Source organism: Anas platyrhynchos, chromosome 7 (assembly GCF_047663525.1).
Source record: "Anas platyrhynchos isolate ZD024472 breed Pekin duck chromosome 7, IASCAAS_PekinDuck_T2T, whole genome shotgun sequence".
NCBI lineage: Eukaryota > Metazoa > Chordata > Aves > Anseriformes > Anatidae > Anas > Anas platyrhynchos.
Window position 1 is genome coordinate 24,714,043 of NC_092593.1, and position 26,841 is coordinate 24,740,883.

A 26,841-nucleotide genomic window follows, 5' to 3' on the forward strand; every position below is an offset into this window, starting at 1 on the left:
CTTTGATGCATTGCATCAATATTGCAAAAGGAATACTTGAAGCAACCCGGGTAATGTGCTCACTATCAATGTAACCCCAGGTTTTCAAACGGGGAGAGTAGTAGAAGTACAAATACTAGAATTGAACTTTATTTGCACAGTTTAGCCACTTCAAGCCTGGAAAATCATAACATAACCAAAGCAAAACAACAACAACAACAAAAATAAACAAAAAATGACTGTAGTTAGTCTAAGACAGGTTATGGAATGATAGATATATGCGTTCTGTTAGGTATTTATGCAAAAGGGATGAATATTATGATCATAAACACGGCTTGTCTTTGCCAGAGTAGATAGCCCAGTGCAATTAAGTGCAAAAGACAGGATCATTATCTACTAAAACCTGCTCTTTCCTTTTGCCATTGGAGTCTCGACATGAAGTGTGAGTGAAATCTATAATTTTAGCTTCATATAGGTCCATGAATTTCACAGTGATGCTCAGTTTTCAATAAATTAACAGTCGTTTAAATGTATTTCCTGTATATAAAAGACTACCACCTAGAAAAACCTATACTAACAATCAGAGAACTCCACAAAGCTTCTCTCTGAAAGTATACAATTTTTCAGTGAAGGTGGCTTGAAGTTCTACTTGAAACAATAATAATAAAAGTTAAATCATCTGACAAAATTATTATTTAGTAAGCTATTCTTAACCTTTTGAATATTGTTCTATTTAAAAACATACCTATTAGGCACAAAATGGACTTCTAAAGAAAACAGATCAATTTAGTACATTAAATTGCATTTCATAACACAGATAAGAATGTGAAGTACATCATGTTTATTCAAATACTAGTCTTTTGCTGTACAAATATAAAACAATACAAAATACTTAAAATCAAAACACTTGTTTTTCTTTAGAATTATTTTTCTGTTAAGTTGTACACTTCCTCAAAACAAATTTTAACTTTCTCTACAAAGAAGTTTCCCAGATTTCTTAAAAATATGTATTTAAATCTAACCAAAACAAAAAATACACTGCAAAATTCATGTTTTCCAGCCATTTGCCTAGTCAGCTGTGATCAACTTCATTTCTAGCTTACAAACACAGTGAATGGAGACAAAACGTGAGGATGCATCCCTCACCTCATGGGGTAGAATGCTGCACTGTTGCACCCCTCACATTAGCTTCACTTTCTGCAGACAGAAAGATGAGAGACCAGATCAAGCTAGCAGCCAGGAAGTGAAGAAAAAAAACAAACAAAACAACAGTGCATATCTCTTTAGTATTTCTTTACACCTATCCCCCCAAATACCATGTTACTTTGCATCTTGATATCATGTAAAAATTCAAAGGTGGAATTATCAGTGACCAGAAGCTGTATCTTCTTCTGACCTAATTCAAACTCCTATTCATGAAAAATACCCAACATTCTGTGAACACTAACACAAATATATAATGTTAAAAGCAAGAATACTCACCACTAATGTCTCAGGTCAAGCATGAGTGGGAGTGTAGGTGGCTTTAGAAGTTTGGAGCACCCTGACTCAAGTGGAGCTGCTGTTTCATTTCATGCATCAGGATGCAGCAATGCCTTCTGCTCTCACAAGTGTCTTCTTATTTTAATTTACTTCTTAACTGCTACATTATAAGGAAAAGCTCTACTCTAAATTTCTCCCTCTTCACCACCATGCACATTAACATCTTTCCAACAAGTGAGCATAAGTATCAAAAACATGAGGAGCCACGCGTTCAGATTGCAGAGCACAAGAGCACAGAAAGCCCTACTGTTTATAATCCATTCTTGCCATAGATCATTCGGTCCCTTCTCAGAAGACTCTCATAAACTTGGACCTGATCATTGAATATTTCTCTGAACATTGATATATTCATACATTAACTGTATGAAGTTCAACAAGGCTGAGTGCCGGGTCCTGCACCTGGGGCGCAATAACCCCAAGCAGAGCTACAGGCTGGGAGAGGAATGGTTGGAAAGCTGCCTGGCGGAGAAGGACCTGGGAGTATTGGTGGATAGTCGGCTGAATATGAGCCAGCAGTGTGCTCAGGTGGCCAAGAAGGCCAACAGCATCCTGGCTTGCATAAGAAGCAGTGTGGCCAGCAGGGCTAGGGAGGTGATTGTCCCCCTGTACTCGGCTCTGGTGAGGCCGCACCTCGAGTACTGTGTTCAGTTTTGGGCCTCTGGCTACAAGAAGGACATGGAGGTGCTCGAGTGAGTCCAGAGAAGGGCGATGAAGCTGGTGAGGGGTCTGGAATAAAAGTCTGACAAGGAGCAGCTGAGGGAGCTGGGTTAGTTCAGCCTGGAGAAAAGGAGGCTCAGGGGCGACCTTATCGCTCTTTATAAGTACCTTAAAGGAGTCTGTAGAGAGGTGGGGGTTGGTCTGTTCTCCCACATGCCTGGAGACAGGACGAGGGGGAATGGGCTAAAGTTGCACCAGGGGTGTTTTAGGTTGGATATTAGGAAGAACTTCTTACCAAGAGGGTTGTTAGGCATTGGAATGGGCTGCCCAGGGAAGTGGTGGAGCCACCATCCCTGGAGGTCTTTAAAAGACGTTTAGATGTTGAACTTCGCGATATGGTTTAGTGGAGGACTTGTTAGTGTTAGGTCAGAGGTTGGACTCTATGATCTTGAGGTCTCTTCCAACCTAGACAATTCTGTGTGATTCTGTGATCACAATAGTTTTGAGTAAAATCTGATCAAACCATTTGTAAAATTCTTCTGAATTGATACCTGTTCATAAACTAGAAAACACAATCATATAATAAATCACTTAATAAATTATATCAATTTAAAGGTTTTTTAATAATTACCTAATAGTTTGAATACATACTTTCAAACGAATTGTTCTCCAAGTTAATTTTTACTCATTTTATCACTTCACTTCTTTGCCAGTGGGTATCTTGATACACTTGAGAGCAACAGGATGTCTCTGCCTCAACTGAGTAACCACTAATGAATAATATGAAAAATCCTAAATTCCAAACACTGCCAATTTGCAACAAAAATCTTGTAGACTTTGGGAATTTATAAAACATTTAGATAAATAACTGTTACGCAAATAGTCCTGGGTGAATATTCTCTTACAAAGCATAACTAGCTAACAGTCCATTCATTAGTAGTTGCTAAATTATTACTTCTTTGATTTGGATTTTAAACTTCATTGATTATCCAATTCAGAAACATTACCCACAGAATGATTCTAACAGCACAAATACCATGCTGTAACAATGGTTTCAGTGTAGAAGTCTGCTATGTAATTAAGAGAACAATATCAACTGAAATCTTTTTTTTTTTTCCCCAACAAAAGTAATCTGAAGGAATCTCTAAAGGAAAGTCATTTGACTTGTTTGTCTTGAGGAAGAAAGAAAGAAATTTCTTCCCTGGAAAGAGAAATGCTTGATAGAGAAGATAAATTATTAAAATGAGCAAATGCTAGCATATCTTAAACAGAATGAAAAAGGGACTACAATATTTTTGCTTGTTTCTGCCAAATCATAACTTGTTTCTATCAATAGTTCTGAACAAAAAATCCGGTATTACAAACTTCTGGTGCTCAAGTTTTGGCTTTTCTGAAAGTCTGCACCCTGCTCACCAGCTAGAGTGACTGAAAAGCTTGAATATTTCAGAAGTAAACCGGGCATGTAGGTGCCCAGTTTACTTTTTTTTTTTTTCCTTAAAGAAATTGCTACAATGATCACTTAATATAGGATTAATTTTTACTATTCAGGACCTTACCAGAGACGTATCAGGCTTCAGTGGTACCACTAACAAAGCTGGCCACAATACACTAATTGCAATTCCTAACAATAAACTTCAGTGCTTTCCAACTAGTCTGCTTTTTCTTGATGAAGTGATTTCTGTGACTCTTTATCCAGATGTGCCACTCTAAAGCCTAGAAATCTTCCTCACCTCTTTATTTTCTCCATGGTCTATTTAAGCATTCTCTGCTGATTAATAAATAAATAAATAAATAAATAAATGCCGCCTTTTCTACTCAGTCCGAGAAATATGATTTAATTCTACATATTATGAAACAAAATGTTTCAGTATATCATCATTGGGAACACTCTACACTGAGTGAGAAGAGACTGCACATATGTGAAAATTTAGAATCCAGTTTGAACAAAATGAAAAAAATTTTTAGAACAACCTTCATTGATTTCTACCCTTGCCTTCCTCTCTGTTTCCCCTCGTATGAAATATCCTAAAGAAAGGAAATGGAGGCCCCTGGGTGGAAATCACAAGCTTCCATATGATAAGTTCTGACTTCTGAATCATGTTCTTACAGAATGCTTGACAAAAGCAGAGGAGAAACAACAGTAATGTTGTCTTGTATTAAATCCCACTACAGAGAACTACATAAGCTAAATTTTATGTATAAATAAATAAATAAAAATGAAGGCAGGGAAGAGCTCCTGGGTAGGTTCTTGGCTCAAGAACAGGTTCTAGCCAGTACACTAGGGACTTGTCTTATGTCTCTTCCTCTAACTCAGTAAGAGTACAAATATCACCCAACGGAACAGCTCTACCATACCAGAAGAAAAACAAAAACAAAAACAAAAAAAAAAAAACAAAAAAAAAAAAAAAAAAACAACAAAAAAAAACACACAACCAACACCCACAGACAAGAACAGCTCAGAATTCCCTGGACCTGTAAACACCTTTTAACCACCAGTCTCTCAAGAGCAGGAGTTCAAGCTCACACATATTGAGCCAAACACAGATTTCATATGCTGTCCAAAGCAACTGCAGAAATGAGCAAGTGGTATCACCAAATGCATCGTGCCAAGAATTCTTATCCAGCCAGAAGTCTGACATTCTCACGTTGCTTAGCAAGAAAAGTTTACCCACCGATATGCTTTCAGTCATATCTTTTCACTCACCTACCTCCTAAAACACACTGTATGGATCTGAAAAATCTGAGTCCTTAATTTGAAGAAAATATATTTCTCTATTCAGAGATAAAAACAATCTCCTCCTCTCCTCAATCCCCCTCCCACTCCAAAAAAAAAAATAATAAACAAAACAAAACAAAAAAAAAACAAAAAAAACCACCACCTTTATCATCCCCTCTGAACATCTGCACTGATCATTCGCTGTCAAAAACTTTCCTTGGGGTAGGTCCAAGACCTACCCAAAGCTAAGGAATTTTGCCTTTTATCTGTCCCAACTGCTGGTGTCAATACAAAAGCACCCTTCTTAAACCCTTACAGATCAAAAAGTACCCTGCTTTCCTCACTTCAGAAAAGAAAACAAAATCCTTACAGGAACAAAAGACATACATGAAAGGAAAGTTATTCAGTTCATTTTCCCATGAAAGACATGTTATGAGCACTGCCCAGAATCCAGCAGCTCAGAAAGCATGTGAAAAAAGCACACAGTTTCTTGGCTGAACATTCTGGATGAGACCTCCAGAACATCTCAACTCCCACCTGGCTCCCCAGCCTATCGGCAGGGAACAACATTCATAAACTCCAGCTTCAGCAGTAGGCTTCAACAGGGCTGACACAGTGAGCTACAGTTCTCAGTTTACTCTTCTCCTCTGGCCGGCATCATTGATGACCTTCACTAAAAAAAAGGCAAAATCAAGATTTCCACAATGTGCTTGCCTAGTTTCAAGTCCCAAAGTCAAGTCAAAACATGGTATTGCTTACAACTCCAAACCACTTCCCCAGTCATTTTGACAGTATCCTCTTCTCCTTCAGTTTCCTTGTAAGTAAAAATGCAGTAGTGAAGCTGCTATCCCCTAAACTGTCTCAAACTGTAAAGGATCCCATACATTAACATTCATGTCTTCCAAAGGAGAAGAAATTGAAGCTATGGTGCCATGAGAAAATTGGCAATCTGATACAGAAATGCTCCCTTTAAGCAGTAGGGCACCCTACCAAGAAGTTAAGTAGCTTCATCCAGTGTAACCAGCACTCTGGATCTCACTTCTCTCATTACTTACCAATGTGAAATGTCAGGAGAGGAAATGTGCACCAATAAAGGCACTTGGAAGAGGATGCAAGATCTCTGAAGCTAAAAGCACCTTACATGCAACAAAGTCTTGGAACAGAACTAGCCAGCTTGAAATGTGACAAGCATATATTTATAGTGAAAAAAGCATGGATAAAAGAATTCCACAAAAAATAAAAGGACAAGGAAAGGCATTCTAGCTGAAGTACTTAAATAAAACAAGTTTTATATGTCATGGTAGTGACATGTCACACATCGTTTTCGAAATGTTCATAACAATATTTGATGCCTCTAGCCTCGAAACACGTGCTAGAGAATAGCAAGCAAATTTATTCAAAGGTCCTAAAATGACAGCAACCATATTTTTTAAAGCTGTATAAAAAAGAAACTGTCAGTCTGCCTCTATTTCATGACTGCAGGATGCTCCAAGTCAACACGGCTTTGAGAAAGGAGGAGCTCTGTTGAGCTGATACTCTGCTGCACCTTCCAAGTGACTTCTGCAAAGAGAAGTAGTCTCCATAGTTTCCGCTTTTCTTCTTTCTCCATGATGATGGAAGGATCAAAAACTGCTACACCCACTTAAATTCACTTTTTATCAGGTACAGCTTCCAGCTCCTCCTTTCCCAGAAAGTTGTATCAGTAAGTGATAAGTCATAATCTTTCCTCAGCACTTAGAGAAGAAGTCTACCACTTCTAGAGCCCACGGGACCTTCCATACAAAGTGCAGTCAGATTTTACCCAGGGTCAACAAATTGGCACAAAAGCAATATTGTATCGTAAAAAAATGCTCATTACAGGATAAAAGTACAGGAAATCAAAATTATGTAAATCCATATAAAAGCAGCGCAGTCTAAAGTTACCTGATATGCAGCAGAGATTAATGTAAACTGGACAAAGCAACCCAAGTGAAGTCTAACATTGTACAATGTTAATCACCTTAATCTTTTACTGTGGGTAGCTGCTATTGAGAGAATAGTCTGTAATCTCACAGGGTTAGACTCTCCCAAGAATGGAATATGGCTAAAAATTTTACCTCATCAGTTTACAAATTACATGTATTAAGGAACATTTTTTAAAAGTGTTTACTAACAACTTCTTGAGACTCCTACAAGTTTCCAAATAAACTAACATGTTCTACACATGCATTGTAAAAAAAAAAAAAAAAAAGTCTCTCCTGAATGTTTAGGGTGTTTCATACACTTTTGACAACTGTATTTTGTCCCTGATAACTGAATAAGCACACAGAGCAAAACAACATTAAGGGATAATAAATTTTCCATATCATGAAAAAGTTTATTGCAAAATGATTAAAAACCACTGTATGAAGTGTAAGAAGGTGACAATTTAATATCTTTATGTCACGGTTGACAAGCATATGCTTAGGAATGTTATCTATAAAACTATAAAGTCCAAAATGCTAACAGGAATGTGAGTAGTTTAGGTCACTAGGGACAGTTACCCTTTATTAAAGTCTCTCTAGATCTCCATCACGACCCACTTTTGTTGGTTTTTGTTTTGTCTTTTTTTTTAGAGGGCAGGGGAGTGTGGGGTAGTTTTAAATTTTCTTAATCTCCAAAGAACACCTTAGCAGGAGCTATCAGCTTTGACAGAACACCAAAATTCTGGCAGTGAACCATAAATTGACCATTACCATAAAAAGAACTGCTAAATGAGAAACCATGTGCTCAGTATAAAACTAATTTCATGCTTTCAAAAGCACACAGTGGCTTCTAGCAAGATAGTGGCCCTGGGACTTGCAAAGACAGATTGGCTAATACAAATGGTGTGTGCTCCTGATGCAGTCTGCTTAGCCAAGCTTTACATGTACTGGCAGTAAATGGAAATTCTCGAATCTTCTGTCAAACAAATACACACTTATCTATAACTTTAGAGCTGAAAGCTATAAAACAGCTGCCTCATAAATATATTTAGCAGGAAAATGCATGAGCTGTCCTAGTTCCTCAAAAAAAAAAAAAAAAGGAAAACAACTAAAAAACACAGCAGTCTTTACACAGTAAGCATAGACATTTTTAGCAAGGAAATAAAATATTTTTTAGCATCTTCCCTACTTTTATTAAAATAATTACTATCAGCAGATGCAAATATAATCATAGCTGGTCTCATGACAAACTAAAAACATTAACAGAACAATAATGCTTAACAAGAAAATGAGTTTAATAATTATGTGTGTTCTACAGATGAAATTTTAAAAAAATAAAATTAAACAGGTATGAAGTCCATTTAGATTTTGATAATGCTTCTTTAAAACTTAAAAGATTTACTACTAGAACTTCACAGGCTACCTTTAGCACACTATCTGTTCCCTTAAATAAAACTTACTGCACTAAATCTCAAATTTAACTGGTTAGGGAGAAGTGACAGTAATTTTATACCCTTCTCAAAGCAAGCTGTCAGTGAATGAATTATTGGAAGCTATCCTGGGCATGACAAGTCATAACTTTTAATATTAACAGTGACAGACATATACAACACTTTGAATCCAGTATACAATTTATTTCCTTCTTCACTTCCATAGTTTATCTGGGAGAATTCAGCAGCTCTTATGCTTTACATATCGTTATAACTATAATTTGATATTTAACAAGCCAGAAAGCAAGCTCTCGTAACAGGCAGTTAGTCACACTGTTAATTAGCTTCTTTCTGTAACAATAATACAGCATCACTGACGTGTTCCAAAAACATTTAAAATGCATAGGAAGTCACCTACTGGAAAGATGCCCTCTGCAAACAGCAAGCAAGGAAAGGGAGCTTGCCACATATTTAGAGTTACTTTGAATACTGAAATAAGAAGAGAACTAAACTATGTATATTTTTGTATATTTTGCCATTTTTCTTATCCTTTCCATTGGAGTAACTAAAATACAAATGACATGCACACAGAAATACTGCCAAACATGTAATCATCCACTACTAATATCACATCACAAAGCAATTCAGTGAAGTTTAATAATAAAAATCATGCTCACCTCTACTGGGAAGTCCACTCCACATTATGGCAATACTATTTAACCAGCTCAAATAGCAACCAAGTTACGTAAACAGAACTTCCAATATGTGACCAATATGATCTACGGTGCTACAGAGCCTTTGCTCCAGCTCTGCTCCTCTGTGACAGTGCACCGGTACACCAGTGCTGCTCCAAACCTTCCCAGATGCTGGCTTATTGCATTGCTCATTGAAAATCCTTCACACGCTGGCAACATTTTAGGGAAGGACAAGCACACTCTGAGTCATTTTGTAAAGAAAGCAAAGCAATTTCAGTTCTGTATCTTCACGCGTACAGAAACACAGAGCACTGTCAAAGTAGAAGTCTGAGGTGAATTTATGCTGAGAAACAGGCAACCTAAGCCGTCATTATCAATGCATGAAATCAGCTAGTGATCAAATTCAAACAAACCATAAAAAGAGGCATGATTATGAAAGGCTCTACAGATTCAGCTCTGAACCATACAGAAAGCAGAATCATCTATCTAGCCTGTGTAAATGTTAAAAATAGCTCTGTCTTTTCTACAATGAACAGGAGACAGAGGAGAAGCAGTAGCCTGTATTGTGGTGAGCTTCATTACTGGGAAAAAATCTAGCAGTAAAAATTAATGATTCCTTACAGCTTCTGTAAGTAAGATTAATTTACAATTACACAGATGAACAAACAAGTACTTTTTAACCATGTAACTGACAAAGTCTATTAGCAAATATCATATTTGTTTATATCTAAGGAGAAGCACATATACCTAGATGAAGAATTTCAGAATACCGACCCATCCATACAATCTGGCAGATCAAGTATTTGTACAAAAAAATCAGCAACTAAAAGCATTACATGAACATTGCCTTTGCTTTTGAAAAACAACAATATTTTTTAATTACTTACTATGAAAAATCTCCATGGCTTATTAAATTAATGTTCTTCCTACTCCCACAGAGCCCTCCCAGAGTGTAAATCCTTGTCTTTTCAGGTACTTCATGCATTTTCTTTTCCAAAAAAGGTAAGAGGGCATGTACCAATGTACACGCTCCCACCCACAAAGATTTTAAATGCACATTGTAATAAGAATCAGATGTAACCATGAAGAGGTTAAGTTTACAAAGAAATAGAAAGACACAGGAGTTTTTATTACAATACCTGTATAGTTATCCAAATATACTACTGTGTCATGAGACAACTATGAGAGAAATTTTGGCAGGACCTGTTCCCAGATTGAGATACTTACCGTACAGAGTATCTGATTTACTTTTCCAAGATAAAACCAGTAAAAAAATATATATATATTAATTAAAAAATACACACACGCCTCTGACTTCATTTTATTGTTTCAGTCATGCTTGTATAAAATCACTGTTGGATATACACACTGAACAAAAATGACAACTCCACACATAAAGAAACCATGACAAGTGACCAATCTTTTTTTTTTTTTTTTTTTAAGTCCTAAACTCTAGAACATCTGATTATCAAACATCTAAAAGCTGTTTCTTTACTACAACGTAATTACTTCCTGAAGAGAGGTTAAACTATCCAGAAAGGAATTCTGCAGAGAATTTTAATACATTTATGCACACTCATGTATCAGGGACTAGAGCAACAAGTGATGACTATAGTAGCCAATTTTATTTTGAAACACTTCACTACCCATTCCACCCAAAACAAATCCCCCCCGCCCCCCAAACCATTTTTGGTCTATACTAGTCATATAACCAGCTTGCTTACGAGGGTCAATTATGTGCTTACTGCCTCCAAGAGAATAATGTAGAGACTACAGATGGATAATTGGTCTGATACCCATTAACAACTTAAAAAAAGATTTTTTTTTCCTTTATTAGAGCATTTTTGAATATCTCACTTTAAATCAATTTACCAATTACTTAAAAAAAAAAAAAAGAAATACCTCAATGAAAAAATAGAATTTTCTTGATGACAGTGGTACTAGTCTTTTTTTATTACCTTTACCTGTACTTGTCACAGCGCAACTATTCAAACACAGAACAAAGTATCATAGATACAGTTTCCAGCTATTAGCAAACAAGAGACTATCTTTCACATCAGCTCTGTCCCTTGGTACTCAGTCCCATCATCATTTTCTAAGAAGTATCAAGAGCATCAAAACAATACAGTAAAGGCCCCTAGTTTCAGAGCAACTAATTAGAACAGTTATGAAAGAAAAATATCAGTCAGATACCATAAATGTATTTCATACTGTAAGAAAAATGATAACTTGCATAATAACACATATTTCCTAAGGAAATTGTGGGAGATACTCAAGGTGGGAGATACCGTCTACCAAATGCAATCTATTTGGAACACTGAATAGGTAAAGAAGTCAATACACATGGCAGTGAGAAAGGGAATACTAACAGTTTCTCAACAGCTCACGAATCTAAGTTAACATTACAAGAGACATTCTACCCCCCCACCCCTTTTTTTTTTATTAAAAAAAAAAGCAGAGGGAGGAAATAGTCTTGCTTTCTATTGAGACCCTAATATTTTCCAAACAGACAGATTTTGCCCAGAGTAGGACAGCAAAGAGGGGAAGGAGCTCCGGAGGGCACCTCTCTTTCACAGAGGAAGCATAGGTACAAAGCCCCCAGATGCCACCCCATTTTGTGTCTCCAGCAGCTGAGCAGTCTCTCAGCAGCTTTCTTCACACTCCTTCCCAACAGATTGGGCTGTTGGCAGCAGACAGAGAATGCAGAACAAGGCTGGCCTTAGACAAGTCTAAAACAGGTTTGTGAATAAAACAAGAAAGAGTAAACTCACAGTGCTTCCTCTTCTACACACTAATATCCTCCTCTACACACTAACTATATAGCTATATATGAAGAAATTTAGGAGGACTCAGCTCACCAACTTTTTCAAGTTACTTTGGTTGCTGCTTAGCATTCTTCTGAGTACTCACTAGAATAATTAATAAAAATATTGTGTAATAAAAATCAGATTATTATTATTTTATTTTATTTTATTTAGGAAAAAGGACAGGTAAATGCTGACAAGGAATTTGAGAACCTAGATCAAGAGGCTTAAAGCAAACAAAAATTTTGTTCTCTGTTAAGTTCACACAAATTTTATACGGCAAATAATCTACACGGCAAAAAGCTAGTCTGGGCTCAGCTCAGGATTCAAATCTACATAAAAAGGCAGACCTTTAAGATCAGGTTCCACTGACAATTAAAATCAATGAAAAATTTCACTGAGATAAGAGAACCCAATGCAGGTTCATTCGGTTGTAACATCCCAGAGTTTAATCTTTGATTTCTGATACTCATCACTGATCACGAAGTTGCATTGACATGGTCAAAGTGATTTCTCTACAGTTTCATAAAGCAGAGTCTTTCTCACAGGCATCTGTGCAAATATGAGTATGTGGATGTATGGCTACCTAGAATATTTAAGAGCCATTTCTTGAGGTTCACCAATAGCCAATTTTATTATTTATTTATTTATTTATTTTCAGATAAAAAGAGTCAGATGCTTAGAAAATTAGTTATTAATTTAAACGAGCTCTTTAAGAAGGTGCTTTTCATTTGAAGTAGCTGAGGGCGCTTCCTGCAAGTTACCTGTATAGCCCATGGATCCTTTAAAGGATAATTCAGAGTACTTTAGCTGTGAGCCTCGCTGCCTCCATTAAACGGAAACGATGCCCAGACTTCCCACTTAACACGGCACTACACAAGGAGGCAAAGCAGATCTATTCTCTATTGCCAAAAGCGTGTATGTGTGTGGTGGGGGGGACCCAACACCCGACCTCTCCACTATTCTCCTCCCGTGCCACGGCTGCAGCTGGGAGAAGCCCAGGGGTCCGACCTACGGGGGTCAGGAGCGGCGCTGGGGGAGCAAAAGCAGCGCTCAGGAACACAGAGGTGCCCCCCCACAAAGCGGGCACTGCCGGCAGCTCGCCGCTCTTAAGCGGATCTCTCTCCCTTACAAACAGCGGCTGATGTTAAGGACAGGCGCCGAGTATGGCGCAGGCTGCAGCCCCCCCTGCTGGCCGCGGGCCCGGCCGCCGCCGGCGGAGGGAGAAGACCCGGCCCGGCATCCAGCCCCCCCCCGAGCCCTGCAGCCGGCCCGCCGTGGCCTGGAGGGGGTGACCCGAAGCGGCCGAGGCCGCGCCGCGACCCCTGAGGGCTCCCCCGTCCACCGCGGGGCTGCCGCCGGGGCCAGCTGCGCGGCAGCAGCGGGCCGTAGCCCGAGGCTGCCCCAAAAACACAGCGCTTCCTTCTCCGCCCGTAGGAAATCAGTGAAGGGACTCCAGGTCCAAGCTGCACCAGCAGGTGGACGCTTGATTTATTGCCTTCTGGCAGAAAGCTGGCAGGGTGTCAGAGGACAGAGAAAGGCCTTTGGCATGGTACTGCAGGGTACTGCCCCTGCTCAGGCAAGACAGGAGGGGTATCAGAATTATTCAGGTTGGAAAAGACTTGCAAGATCATCTGGTCCAACCATACCCCTACCACGAACATGACCCACCAAAACACATCCCAAATACGACACTGAGCCTTTCCCTAAACAGCCCCACGGATGGTGACTCCACCACTTCCTTGAGCAACCTGTCCCAATGCTTGGCTACTCTTCTTGAGAAGAAATGTCTCCTCCTTTCCAATCTGAACCTCCCCTGGCACAACCGGAGGGCATTGCCTCTAGTCCTATTACTAGTTATACGTAAGAACTTGTGTTCCAGGCCTTTCACCAGCTTTGTAGCCCTTCTCCAGACACACTCCAGGGCCTCGATGCCTTTCTTGTACTGAGACACCCAAAACTGAACGCAGTACTCGAGGTGAGGCCTACCCACAGCAGAGAGTACAGGGGAACAATCACCTCCCTGGTCCTGCTGGCCACACTATTCCTGATACAAGCCAGGATGCCGTTGGCCTTCTTGGCCACCTGGGCACGCTGCTGGCTCATATTCAGGCAAGCGTCAACCAACACCCCTAGATCCTTGTCTTTTGCACAGCCTTCAAGCCACTCTGCCCATAGCCTGTAGCACTGCTTGGGGTTGTTGTGGCCAAAGTGCAGGACCCAGCCCTTCACCATATTGAACCTCACCCACTGGCCTCTGCCCATCGGTCCAACCTGTCCAGGTCCCTCTGCAGGGCCTTCCTACTGTCTGGCAGGTCAATGTTTCCCCCCAACTTGGTGTTGTATGCACACTTAAGATGCACTCAATTCGCTCATCCAAATCATCGATAAATATAGTAAAAAGGGTAGGCATCGATAAATATAGTAAAAAGGGTAGGCATCGATAAATATAGTAAAAAGGGTAGGCATCGATACCCAGGGGAACACCACTTGTGCCCGGTCACAAGATGGATTTAACACCATTCTTTACAAATGGGTAGGAATTGTCAGTGGCAAGGAGAGCAGCAGAGGTTCTAATCCCCAGCAAAGTGACATTGTGGTAGCCTAGCCCCTCACTTCTATCACCAAGCTAATGAAAATGAGTAGCTAGATTAGTGCATCAAGTCACCCAAACCTTTAATTTAGTCAATGAAGTTCTTGATTTGGTCAAATCAAGGAAATGGTAAACTTTAATTTGTGTGCAACATAAAGAAAAGTAACTGTTGAACTTGCTTTTGATTGTTTTAATTTTAAAATGCTGTGGAGTTATTGACTTGTACAGGCAGGGTAGTGAAGCTATTTCTAGATTCAGTAATGGGGAGAGACAGAGTCAAAGTAAACGGGCTACAGAAACAGATCATACTTTTTGTAAATACATGTTACTAAATACCTTTTGATTTTTTATGACAATTTTACCCTTATTATAGAGAGTAACTTAAGTTCTCTCTAAAGAGATATTTGGACTTTAAGTATATAGACCCCATCATTTATACACTGTACAGTATTATTGCCAGGACCTGGAATTCCAGTTAGTAAGTTTTTCCACAAGGACCATTACCTGTTACTGAAAGTTAAAAGCAGTGAATTGGGATTAAATCCATGAAACACAGTGGAGGTCAACAATTAAAAGGATGCTTTATAACATCCTGAGGCCACCCATCACAGAGAGGACCTTTGAAGAGGAGGAATATGAAAACATGCTGCATGACTCCTTCATGTCCATCCCTGTTTGGAAGGAAGCCCACCAGGAGCCAGGGAGGCTGGAGGGCAGCAGTGGTGCAGAGATCAGTTCTGTTGCACATGGCAGAGATCAGTTCTGTTGCATATGTTCAAACCAGTTCTGGCAGGTCTATAATCCTGGTCTCTGTATTGTCAGCATACATTTACAGGCACATATTCAGAAGTACTTTATTTTCAACAGAAATATTATTCATTTCACTTTCATTTTGTGAAGACAAAAGAACCCCCCTCCCCTCCCCATAGATTAGTAGGAACCTTTGCAGAAAGCTTCCTGCGGCTTGCAGAACTGCTCACCAACTGGTTCATTAGAAGGATACTTAGTTGTAACAGTGAGGTATGAGAAGGGCTATTTGCTTTCTTCACACAAGTAATAAAGTCTGTTCATTGGTGAAGTGAGATGAACAGAATTGTTCTCTTACCATCTGCACAATTAATTGTTTACAGTGTTAGCCAAAGAAATGGGAGAGGCAGACTCCCATTACAAGGGCTAATAACACTCCAGAGGACATGGATTAAAACTAAGCCTGGATAACATAAATTTATAAGAAAATAAATTTCTTACTTTTTTTTTTTTTTGAGAAGTGTTCTTTGAGAATGACATTTTGGTAAACATCGTTCCCCTAATGTCTCTTAAGCATTATATTAAACTGTCTATGCAATTATAGAAAACTGCCTATGCAAGGCATTTTTTTTCCTCTAAACACTTACGGAACTAACATCCCTCAGCTATGAAAACAGCATGCCTATTTCAACATGCACTGGGCAAAACAGCATAGCTAGAAAGTAAGTGGGATGCAGTCAAATATACAGATCAGGAAACAAAGCACACTGCTAAAAAAAAAAAAAAAAAAAAAAAACAAAAAACACACGAGTTTAACTCCTATGCCATATGGTAACCCCAAAACGTGTGTTCCAGCAAACTTAAAATGTTCTCAGCTTCAGAGCGTTCTCTGGGCAGCAGTGCAAGAAAATCAGCTACAATCCCCAGGAATGACTGGAAAGACATCAGGTACAGGTGTCAAACTAACAAAAAAGCAACAGAAAATATACAGTCCAAACATTTTGTTTTCTGTCAACACAAAATAAATTAATTGAGAATGTCTCATTCAAAATTAAGATACTTTAAGAATGCACAGAACTACATCATTTAGGTGTTTTTCAGTAGACATTTTGGGGGCCACGGGATTTGTATAAGTGATACCCTTACACTACTTGGTTCTAAACAAAGCAAAAAAAGAAAGTGTAAACAAAAACCCACTTAAAAAATCAAAATAAAGGAAAATGAGACATTTTGCATTTTCTTTTTTTCTTACCCTGTACTGAAGTTTGATTGTATCAATACACACACAAAAAAAATCAAAGTAAATCTCACTAATTAAAAAAAATACAACTTTTCGTGAATATTTGAGGTCTGTTACTTATCAAAACTAATGTACTAACAGTTAATATGCAGCAGCATTTGCTTCTTCGAGACAACAATTCCTTAGAGCGGCAGCGTTTTCTTGTCTCAGAAACAGTATGATTTGCTATACCTCTTTTAATGTGACATGTAAGGAATGCTTTTTAAGATCAACTTTGGCACTTTGGGATTTTAAAGAAAAAAAAGAAAAAACACACTTGATATTTGTTTAACAGAATAACAGAAAGGGAAAAAATATCTACTTCAACTATCAGTAAGAAAAGCATCCTTAAAATGCTCTAACAAATTTTCTTCAGTGTTTTTAGAGCATCGCAGAAAAAGGATAATCCTGCAACAAAATCCTTAAACACAGAACATCAAAGCAACTGACCATCTGGCATACCAGGACCCTTTATAAAAAGCGAAGGAGAGTTCCAGCACCCTTTCCCTTACAACTGTACAACTTCAAGTTATTTGTTTGATGTGTTCAAACTCCTACATGCCTAGAGAAGCATGGAAATACTACATTTTTATCAGAATAGATAACAGTGATAACAGCTAAGTCTAACACTTAAAAAAAACTTTTAAGATGTTATGTACACCTTTACATACTACACACTAGGTGTATTTTGCCAAGCATTTGGGACCTTTGCTTTGCCCAGAAGATAAATACTATTTCATATTACTTTTTTACTTGAATGAGAGCAATTAAAATTCAGGACAGTAGAAGCAAAAATGATGAAAGGACCAGGCCAAGATATAGCTTTCCCCTCCTCTTCCCACCACTATATTCCTTTAAACGTTTCTCCTGCACATATAGCATCCTTCCAGAAATTTGTTTTTTGAACAAAGATAGATGACAAATGCTTGACTATTAGAAGCCAGGAGAGCTACTTTTAAATAGGCTATAATCTCAACTACATATGGCCCAACCCAGTCATCAATCATGCAGTGATGTAATACTGCCTAAGCAAAATTGGCTTCACAAGAAAAAATAATAGTAGTAATGCTGAACATGACAAAATATTAATTACTAGTGTTAATCTGTATTAAGCATAACGGTTATTCTGGGTTGGGAAAAATCAAGCTTAAAAGCTTCTTCAAATTTCTTGACCGAAACACCCAGCATCTCCTACTGATCATTTACCTGTGCTTGTACTTGCAAACAAGGTGCCAGGAGCTGTACTTGTAGGGAGTTTTCCATTATTTAACTGCTTCACTCTTTTCAGGTGAGACTTCCCATTGTAATGAACTTGAGCTTGTGCTGCAGAGTTCAGCTGTATATTGCACACTTCACAGAATGAAAATAGTATCTTCTTCTTTTCTTTGTTTAACTGATAGTCCTGTCTGTCGTTCCTCAGTCCCTTTTCTTCAAAGCCCCACAGAACAGCTGGCTGATTCATAATCCCATCTTCAAAGACATGGTCAGGACTTAACGGACGCTTCATTCCTACAAAATAGACAACATTGTTACTGGAAACCGACTAGTAATGCTTAATACCAAAAATTAGCATTTCTGTTTTCAAAATGCATGAACCAAAGACCAGTTCCAACAAACAAGGTTCCATGTTACAAAAGTATCTCTTCAGAGAGAAAAGCATGCATCGTGACACCTCAGAGCTCAGAAATAAGAAGGTGAGCAGTATCTCACACTGTGCCAATGACAATTCATGTACTCTGTTCTGTAAGCTATTTTAAAACAGGTTTATTACTGCCTCCCTAGAAGAGGTTAAGATCATCTTCAAATTTATTTCAACTGCCTCACTACAAACTGGTTCCAGAGATTTTCACTTGCCAGTGCCTGTAACTGCTGCCCGAATACAGTCATTCGACCAAAGCAATGCCAACAATAGATTTTCTTGAAACATTGTTTGGAAGACAGCATATTGTTAAGTAAGACTAATGCATACTTTCCACTGTTACCTACACCCAAATCTTCAGCCTTCATATGAACATTAAGATGTCTATAATAGGCCACTTAAGATGCCTGTTACACACTTTCAACTCCTTTGCTACTAAAGCTGTTACACAAAGAAATGCCAGCTCAAAGGTTGTTCTGTGGAAGCTAAACAAATGCACAGTAAGTGACAGTCCCTGGACAACAACCCAAGAGCCTGGAATATTCACTTGTCCCTAGAGAGTAAATCCTCATCATGATAAATTAACCAAGTTGCACAAATAATAGTTTATATAAAGTTTATATATAGTTTATACTAAACCAGTAGAGGAGTGGGGGTGGGGGGGTGCAGCAGGTTTATTTCTTTATGGTCATTTAAAGGATCATTTCTATGGAGGGATGGAGTATTTCATCACATTCCTTACTCTAGTCCATGCTTAAAATGTTAGTATTTGTACTAACTCCTCCCCAGGCATGAGTCACTCATCCAGTATTCCAAGTAAACAGAGCTCATAGTCACGTATCTGTTTCATACAGCTCACAGTTCTGCCATTAAACAAATAAAATATAAACAATACATTCATTAAGATGTACATCAAATATTAAAACCAAGAACCATTATTGCAGGTTCCAGGTACCTAATTGCTTTTTAAAACAAATACGAGTGGATCCTGAAAACCTAGGCTAGATGCTGTCACACTAAATCATTTAAGCATAAGTATCATATTTCAAGGCAAGCAACCAAGATCCTCAACTCAGCTGAGCTTAAATGACATTTTCATCTGAAAATTTAATCTGCTCAGAGCTTTGTTATTTGTTACTTTTCAATGTATTTTTAAACCATAAATAACTTTCCCCCTACTCCCTTTGTTCTGTTTTCTTTTTTTTTTTTTAATTAATATTATTTCTAAAGCACTGCTGTAGTTTCTCTCTCTGGAGAAAATGGTTCTGGAAAAAAAAAAAAGCTTATATGTATATTTTTAGATGCTACTAACATACAGACAATGATTTAATAAAATAGATAACAAAAATCTCAGCTCTCAGCTTGTCAGATTTCTCATAAGTTTGATTGCAGAAAGCAAATGGTAATTCAATATGTAATTCAGTAATTATCTTGGTAATTCAGTGAAGTTTAAGCTCTTTATGAAACTCCATTAGTGGGGTTGCATTTAAAACTGGCAGAGGCTAATGTCTGCATTAGGAAGCGGCAGGGACTGGAGGACAGATTCACAGAGCAGACAGCTGGTGCGAGGTGCCTGCAGCAGCAGCACCACCTTTCAAGGAGGTTATTTTGGAAAGCAGCAGCCTGGCACTGAACTAGCCCACAGTCACTGGAGCAGGGGATGCACACACTCCCGGACTGTATGTTTTGGTTTAATTTCACACAGAACAATGAAGCCTTTCAGTTGGTAAAATCTGAGACTGCTCTGCAATATAACCAAAGCAAAGCAAGTGGGGAAGATTTGAAGTCTTCCCTTAAAAGTGCACTCCTGACGTGACCCAAACTGTTTTTCATGTAGACACACCCAGGAAGAACAACCAAGAGCAGCAAGGACTTGAACACCGCACCTACACCCTAGGGCAGCACCCCAGCTGCCAGACAAGCAAGAAAAATAATCTTCAGACCAAACAAACAAACAAAAAAAAAAAAAAAAAAAACCAGCCACTGTCCAATTTTATTCTATCTGTATTTTCTTTTTTAAAAAAAGGTTATAAACTCACTTTTTTTTTTTTCTTCTACAGACTACTGTCATAGCTACATTAACACAGGACAAACAAGTTATACTGGAAGCAATACATTTCTACTAATTTAAGAATTAAAAACTACAAGCTGAAGTTTTAAAATAACCTGGGCTGCCTAGAGCTACATGTGTAAGTTAAAATGTGACTTGACTGCAGGTAGTACTGGCCTCCCAACAGCTGCTGGGCGCAGCAGATGCAGAGCACTTCAGAACCAATACCTGCACCAAGCATCTCCAGCCTCAGCTTCAGAAGGGCAAGCAGCTGCATGCTTGGGTCCGATCCTGGAGAGGACCCATATGTGCAGCCAGATACTAAACCCTGCCAGCCCTCAGAAGTCGGTCTGTTCTCACGCAGAAATCCCAGCCTTTGTTTTCCTGGGATTTGAGACCTGAACATTTGTCACAGCAAAGCACTTCAAATAAGGTATTACATAGGCAGAGGCAAAGCTGTGCTCCTGCCTGCTGCAATGAGCTTAGGGGACCCCATGCATGCCCTGAATGAGCAGACAGGTTGCTGCCCCACTGGACAGCTGGCTTCAATGACTAACTGGGGAAACACTGCACCTCCAGAAACTGATGCAGCCATCTTCCCAACCTGTCCTACAGCCAAGGGTGGTTCAACACACTATGAACATGCAGGCACAGTCACAAAACACCTTCCCTTCCTCTCTCAAATTGCTCTTATCAGAGAGAACTGCTGAGGTCTTGCCCATTTCTGTAGGTCCCATCAAGTAGTTGGCATTTGTAAAAGGCCACTTACAATTACATTTAAAATACAGACAGGGATGATCTGTACTTGAAAAACCTTGAACACTTGAAGTGATGGGATAAGAAGAAATTGTTGGTGACAAACATCCACTAGGATTTTACTGCAGTAATAAAGTTTCTACTGAAACTGTTCATAACTAAACAGTTTCTATGGTGTATATATTTGCCTAGAAAAAGTTATCACATGAAAGGTCCTGTCTTTAAGAGTCTGTCTCCTTTCTTCTTTAAATTGAGGGTTGGAAAAACACCTTTAAAAATCTCTGCTGAAACACCCTGGCTCTTGAGTACGTAGCACATGTACAGTTCTGCATTGGGTCAGCATAAGAATCTCAGCATGAATGCAGATGTATTTCCCAAGAGATAGCCTTCTAGATAAAGGTCACCTGAATGTTTTGCACTTCTCTGAAATAAACTTGTACATTAAAAAAAAAAAAAAAAAAAAAACACACAAAACAAAATGCACAAACATAAGACTTGAGTATTCTTTCTACCCTCTAAATTTCCTAGTCACTTGAATTTATGCAAGCAAGCATCGGCAAGTTTTATTTTCCTTAAAAAAAAAAAAAAGAGAAAAAAAAAAAAAAGCCTTTTACTGCAGACAGACTTTGAGGAGTTCTGGATAGTATTTGTTCTCACTCAGCAGGAGTCAGATATGAAATGGGGCCAACTAGTTCCTCAGGCTAAGCTGAGGAACTCAGCACACTAACACACAGCTCACTAACATTATCATGTAACAGGAACAGCTACTTGAGACTGCAGTCAGTGAACTGAGAATTACGAGAAGTTACATGATCTTTATACTCTGTGAAATCAAAAAAGTCCATTTAGAGTAATTGCTATATATGAGATTGTGATGTTTTTAGAAGCAGCTTTAAGACTAAACAGAAAACTATGATATCACTACATAGGAAATTATGTAGTGAAGGATGGAAATTATCATATGGGGAAAATACAACAATAGATCAGGACTTCTAGTAAATCTGGCTAGACTTAAACCAACACAGTTGCTTATGTTCACATTTAATTCAACATAAATAGCTATTGAAAATTCAAGTTTTATAGAAAAGATTCTATAGATACTTGGTGAACCTGTGATTAAAAAAAGAGTAAGCCCATAATTAAGACAGGATATATCTATAAATGTTTTCATACTAATGGGTTTTATTAGAGCTGAACATAAAATTAATTTAACAGTAATTTAAGTGAGAAAAACTCTTCTGTAATGCAAATATGTTGTTCCTACTACATGTGAAAGATCACCAATTTCCATGTGTAACTTGCAATATGTATGCATAATCTTCACTTAGAAGCCACAGAAATCACTGTTCTTTCTGAACACACATGAAGACAGATCTGCACAACTCCACAATTCGGACAAAAACACATCAAAGTAGTGAGCTTCTAAACCTGAAGTATACATGCACAAAAGAAAAAAACAACAACCACCACCACTGTAATAATTTACATCAAGACTGTAGATCAGGAGACATATTTATTCCTGCCCTCAAAGAGGCCAGCATTTTGGGTACTTTTCCTAGATGAAAAAGAAACAAAAGGGTTTTGGCCCCAAACACAGCAGAAGGCACCTTTTGCTCCGTTATTGTTGCCACAATACCTGCTACTTGCCTCAACCCCTTACTTACCAAGCCCTCCTTTTGCCTGTAACTGGGTCTTAAATTCTTTGCTCTGTGTAAGGCAATGGAGTACCTTCGTTTTAGAAGCAAAGGGCTATAGCTCAGTCGTAGACATATATTTTTGGCCTTTATTATTTACTGAACAAGCCGTTAATGCTACCTGTTTAAGGCTAACAAATTTAATTTGCTTCTGTGAGGTCCCACATTTGTGTAACCTGGATATAGCACGGTATAGGCCAAGTCTCAGCAGCAACCAATGGATTACAACCACAAATTAAAATGTTCCATACAAAAAGCACACTGGAGTGGCACACGTATTGCAGAGGCAGTGTCATAGCACTGTAGCTGTATTTACTCAGTTACTTAGATGACTAGACCCAAGTAAAAATTGAAAAGCAATAGCCGGAAAACAGGAGAAAAAAAAAAAAAAGAAGAAGAAACAAAGAACACCTATGTATGTTAGGAAACATCCAGCTGAAATCCAAAAAAAAAAAAATCTTAAGTCCATAAATGGACTGCAAGGCATACTCATTTTTCACATTTCCTTCAAAGTCTGCTTCTTTCTCTTGCAAAACTAAGGGTTTTTGGTGTCCTCCAACTTAGGATATTCTATGAATCTAAGTACAATCTCAAACTGGATTAATTTTTACTCTGATTGAGGTCACGCAAGGAAGAAATGTGAGTATAAGAGCTTTTAGGTACTTGAAGTACATTGTTGCCAGACTGAAGTCCTTCCCCTCACATTTCATCCTCTGTGTACAGATCCATCCAATAGATTCTGCAAGCAATACCACAGCAAGAATAAATTAGTGACTTATGACACCACATTAAAATTCTTAGGTGTCATGAGATACCCTGTTTGGATTTCTGAAACCACATCTTCTCAGCCTCTTGCAGCTGGCAAAGAAATCTAAGCATGGACATCCTTTGTATTTGAAGCTCAAGGCAATTAGCCTTTCAATTTAGCTAATTTACTTTTTAAGCAGAGTTGTGCTTTCAGAGGAGCTACAAAGAAGTATTAAATATAGTACACTGCTGTAGGTGAGAATGTGCAAATCTTTACTCAAAGGAAATAAGCTTTTGGTTATCCTAATGAATTAGTGATGGTTACATGAAGCATTCTTTTCCTGAGTGCTGGTCTAAACTTTTGCAATGCCTATTCCTAATTAGCTCATACTTCAAAGAACCACTATGCTGGAAATGTAATGAGAATGCCATTTGTCTGTGGATCTATGCCAGGTAAGCAAAACAGAAAACGTACTTTAACAACTTGCATACAGGCAGAGAAAATTTTCTTTATTACCCTTTGCAAATAGTCAAATGAGTTATGGAAGATTCAGGAACAAATACAAAAATTAATTGGCTTTTTATATTGCTACTTTTCCAAAAAGGTTCATTCAGACAACTGGGAAGGGAAAAAAAAAAAGGAAAAGAGAAAAAAGGAGAGACCTAAGACAGTCTTGTGCTGTACACCTCTTAGGCACTTCCTATGGAGAAAAAACTGTGCATGCAGATGGACCGATGAAGCCTGTGTGCCTAAGGAGCTGCTATCTCATAGTGGAGCAAGTATGATTCCATAATAGCTCCTCAAATCTGCCATATAACACTCAAAAACAAAATGTTCAAATACCTCCAAAGCACTGTCTAAAAGAAATTCACTAGAGCTGCTTTTGAGAAGTCTTATGACCTCTCTTACATTTTTAGACAGTATTTCCCAAACATAGATAAACTATCAAGAGGCATATGGTTTGCACCATCTGGGCAACAAGTTCTATTGGGATACTGTGGTGAACAGCATATGCATAGTGCCTTGTGCTCAGTATCCTACAGTGTTAAAAAAGCACTAGAGACTATTTTGAAGCCAACCTTGAAAAATCCCCATATGTTTAAGGGACCAGTTTCCTTTAAGAATATGTTCCTTTTTCTTTTGGTACAAATCAAAACAGAGAACTGCCATGTTTAATCTTTGTCTTGCTCTGAAATTCCTCAAGGAGGCATCGTATTCTGCGATGTCGCCACCTGTCAAGCTATTTATTACCCCATCATATACAACCTATCAACTCTTCCCTACTTCCTTCATCTGCTCACAAAGCATACAATGCTTGGTTTCAAAGTTACAATAACAACTGAATGGGTCAGGAAAGGAAGTAATGTTTTATTCCTTGTGCAAGATAAAGAGTAACCAGTTAATCATGCACATCGCCCAAGCACAGTTAAATAAGGTTTTAGCCTGCACGTATTTTGGTACTTGTTTATCAATGGGGATAGGAAGTCAGCTTGCTATTCCTGTACATGAAAAGTTTTGAATGGTGTAGTATGACAAATGGCTGACAGCCTCCTCACTAACACATTTCAGAATATTTAACATTTGAACAAGAATCTCTTTAAAGTACAAAAACAGATGGTTGTTTCTCAACACAAACATTAGCTGTTCAGTACAAGGTAATTCATAAAATTGAAAACATTCAAGTAGCTAGTATTTTGCTCTGCTTTACCAGCCCTGAAATTGTCCACTTCAAGGAAGCCTAAAATTAGACCTGCTGTACTAGACTGGGAGCTTCGCTAAACTGGAAATAAAATCACTCTGGATTTAGATTATCACAGACTGCAGTTGCATGTATCCATGTCTGTAGCTACCTCTAATTACAAGGGTTCCTCTTCAGCACCCATACTCAACAGATTTCTGGCCTTCTTGACATTAACTATAATAGATTTACATATGGATTTATTTGCCAAAGAGATGTATCCTGCCCTGAAATGATATAGCTGACTGCTGCCAAGAAGGTTAATCAAGTTTTAAGTCTAGGCAGCTATCTTGGATTACGCTTCATGAAGAACAGATAGTTTTCCAGCTCACTGTATCACGATTTTGCTCGATGAACCATTTGACAAGTTGATATCTCCTTGTTGGAACCCTGTTATTAAACAGTGATGTTTTTACTACATCTGTATTAAGTACCTTTACCTAATTGTACAAGAATATGTAAATACTCAAAGAGTCTAACCTGTGGTTGTATCCTAGGCTTTTATCCTCCCCTTCCAAGTGCATAAATCCACTACAGAGGGTAGACCTACTAGTAAAAAGGCTACTCAGCTCCTTTAGATTTCTTTACCAAACAACACTGGTTGTCAGTATCAGGTCATATTTCATCTAAGAATTCTAAGTTTTTATCTTTTTTTTTTTTTCTATCCAAAACATAAATACTCTGAAATTGTGATGCAACACCCAGGAAGGAGGGGAAAAAAATAAATAAGACTCAATAAAATTAAATGAAATCACTTCCTCGTTGGCCTAAGCCAGGATCTTGCATACCAAAATGCTCAGCAGCCAAGAAAAATAATAAAAAAAATAGGATGCTCTTAAAAGGGTAAACATCTGAAAAGTACAAGTCATTTTAATAACAATGCTGCTTCCTCAAAAGTAGATCAAAGTAACAAAATTGCTTATTTTTCCCCAAGCAGAAATGATTTTCTTAAATGTACTCCCCAGTTTTGCCTGTTTTCACGGTCTGCTTACATGAAACTAGGGAACATCTTATTTTATTAAATTGGTAATTGATAAATTGTATCATATTGTCTCCACAGATTTTCTAAGATCATTTCCTATATCTTTAGAATTTTATGAAATTGCTGGTTTGAAGCGTTTGCTTGCATGTTAACAAGTATTGCATCCAAATACTCTTTTAAATCAAAGGACTCCTCTTGTATTCCTAAACAGATATATCCCACATATAAAGCATCTACACTGAATAGCATAAAACGTTAGATACAGATTTTACAACTCAAAAGACCCAAAAATAAGCTTAAAGAAAAATAAAGAATATATAGTTTGAATCTGCCCTCAGCAGTAATCAGAAGGACCACAAAAATTAAGAACAAATTGCTTTAAGATGTTTTAGAATCATATCTTAACACAAAGATAACTTAATACCCCCAACTTAACAAGTTAATTAATTGGAGAGTTGCTACAAGATACACAGTACTTCTGGTGAAGCGTATTTCTATTTTAAAGTTAATTTTAGGCAAGAACTTGTGGGAATAAAGATCAAAACCCAGTGACATAATGGGATTCCCACTGGGTGTTTGTACCTGGCTGTTACTTTATCTTGCTAGAGCATAATCACATTTGAGGCATACGCAAAACTTTGGTCACAGAAAGCAAATTATTTCCTACCTTTCTTAAAAATATCAAGAATTCACCTGAGCATATAAGGAAGACACAACAGAAAGCCAGGAAGAGTAGGCTGCCTTTGTGTTCATATAGCAGAAATCTGGCAATGGCAGGAGCTGAGTGTAATTTGTACTGAAAACCATTAATTCCACATAAAGCCCAGCAATGCTGCAAAAGGGCTCCTG

At 38.1% G+C, this 26,841-nt stretch overlaps 1 protein-coding gene across 8 annotated transcripts in view; it reads right to left on the minus strand.

Annotated features, from left to right (window-relative positions):
- Positions 1 to 26,841, minus strand: part of ZNF385B (zinc finger protein 385B) — a 169,584-nt gene that overhangs the window by 120,701 nt on the left and 22,042 nt on the right. For 5 of the 8 annotated variants that reach the window (XM_027461300.3, XM_072041030.1, XM_072041031.1 and 2 more), the window contains one exon: positions 17,592 to 17,894. In XM_027461300.3, the coding sequence (XP_027317101.1) occupies positions 17,592 to 17,892 (301 nt within the window). In that variant the 5' untranslated portion in view covers positions 17,893 to 17,894. Of the gene's footprint in view, positions 1 to 8,944; positions 9,162 to 9,849; positions 9,990 to 17,591; positions 17,895 to 26,841 lie in introns of those variants that run through there. The other 3 variants (XM_072041035.1, XM_027461305.3, XM_027461303.3) reach the window with 3 other exon arrangements.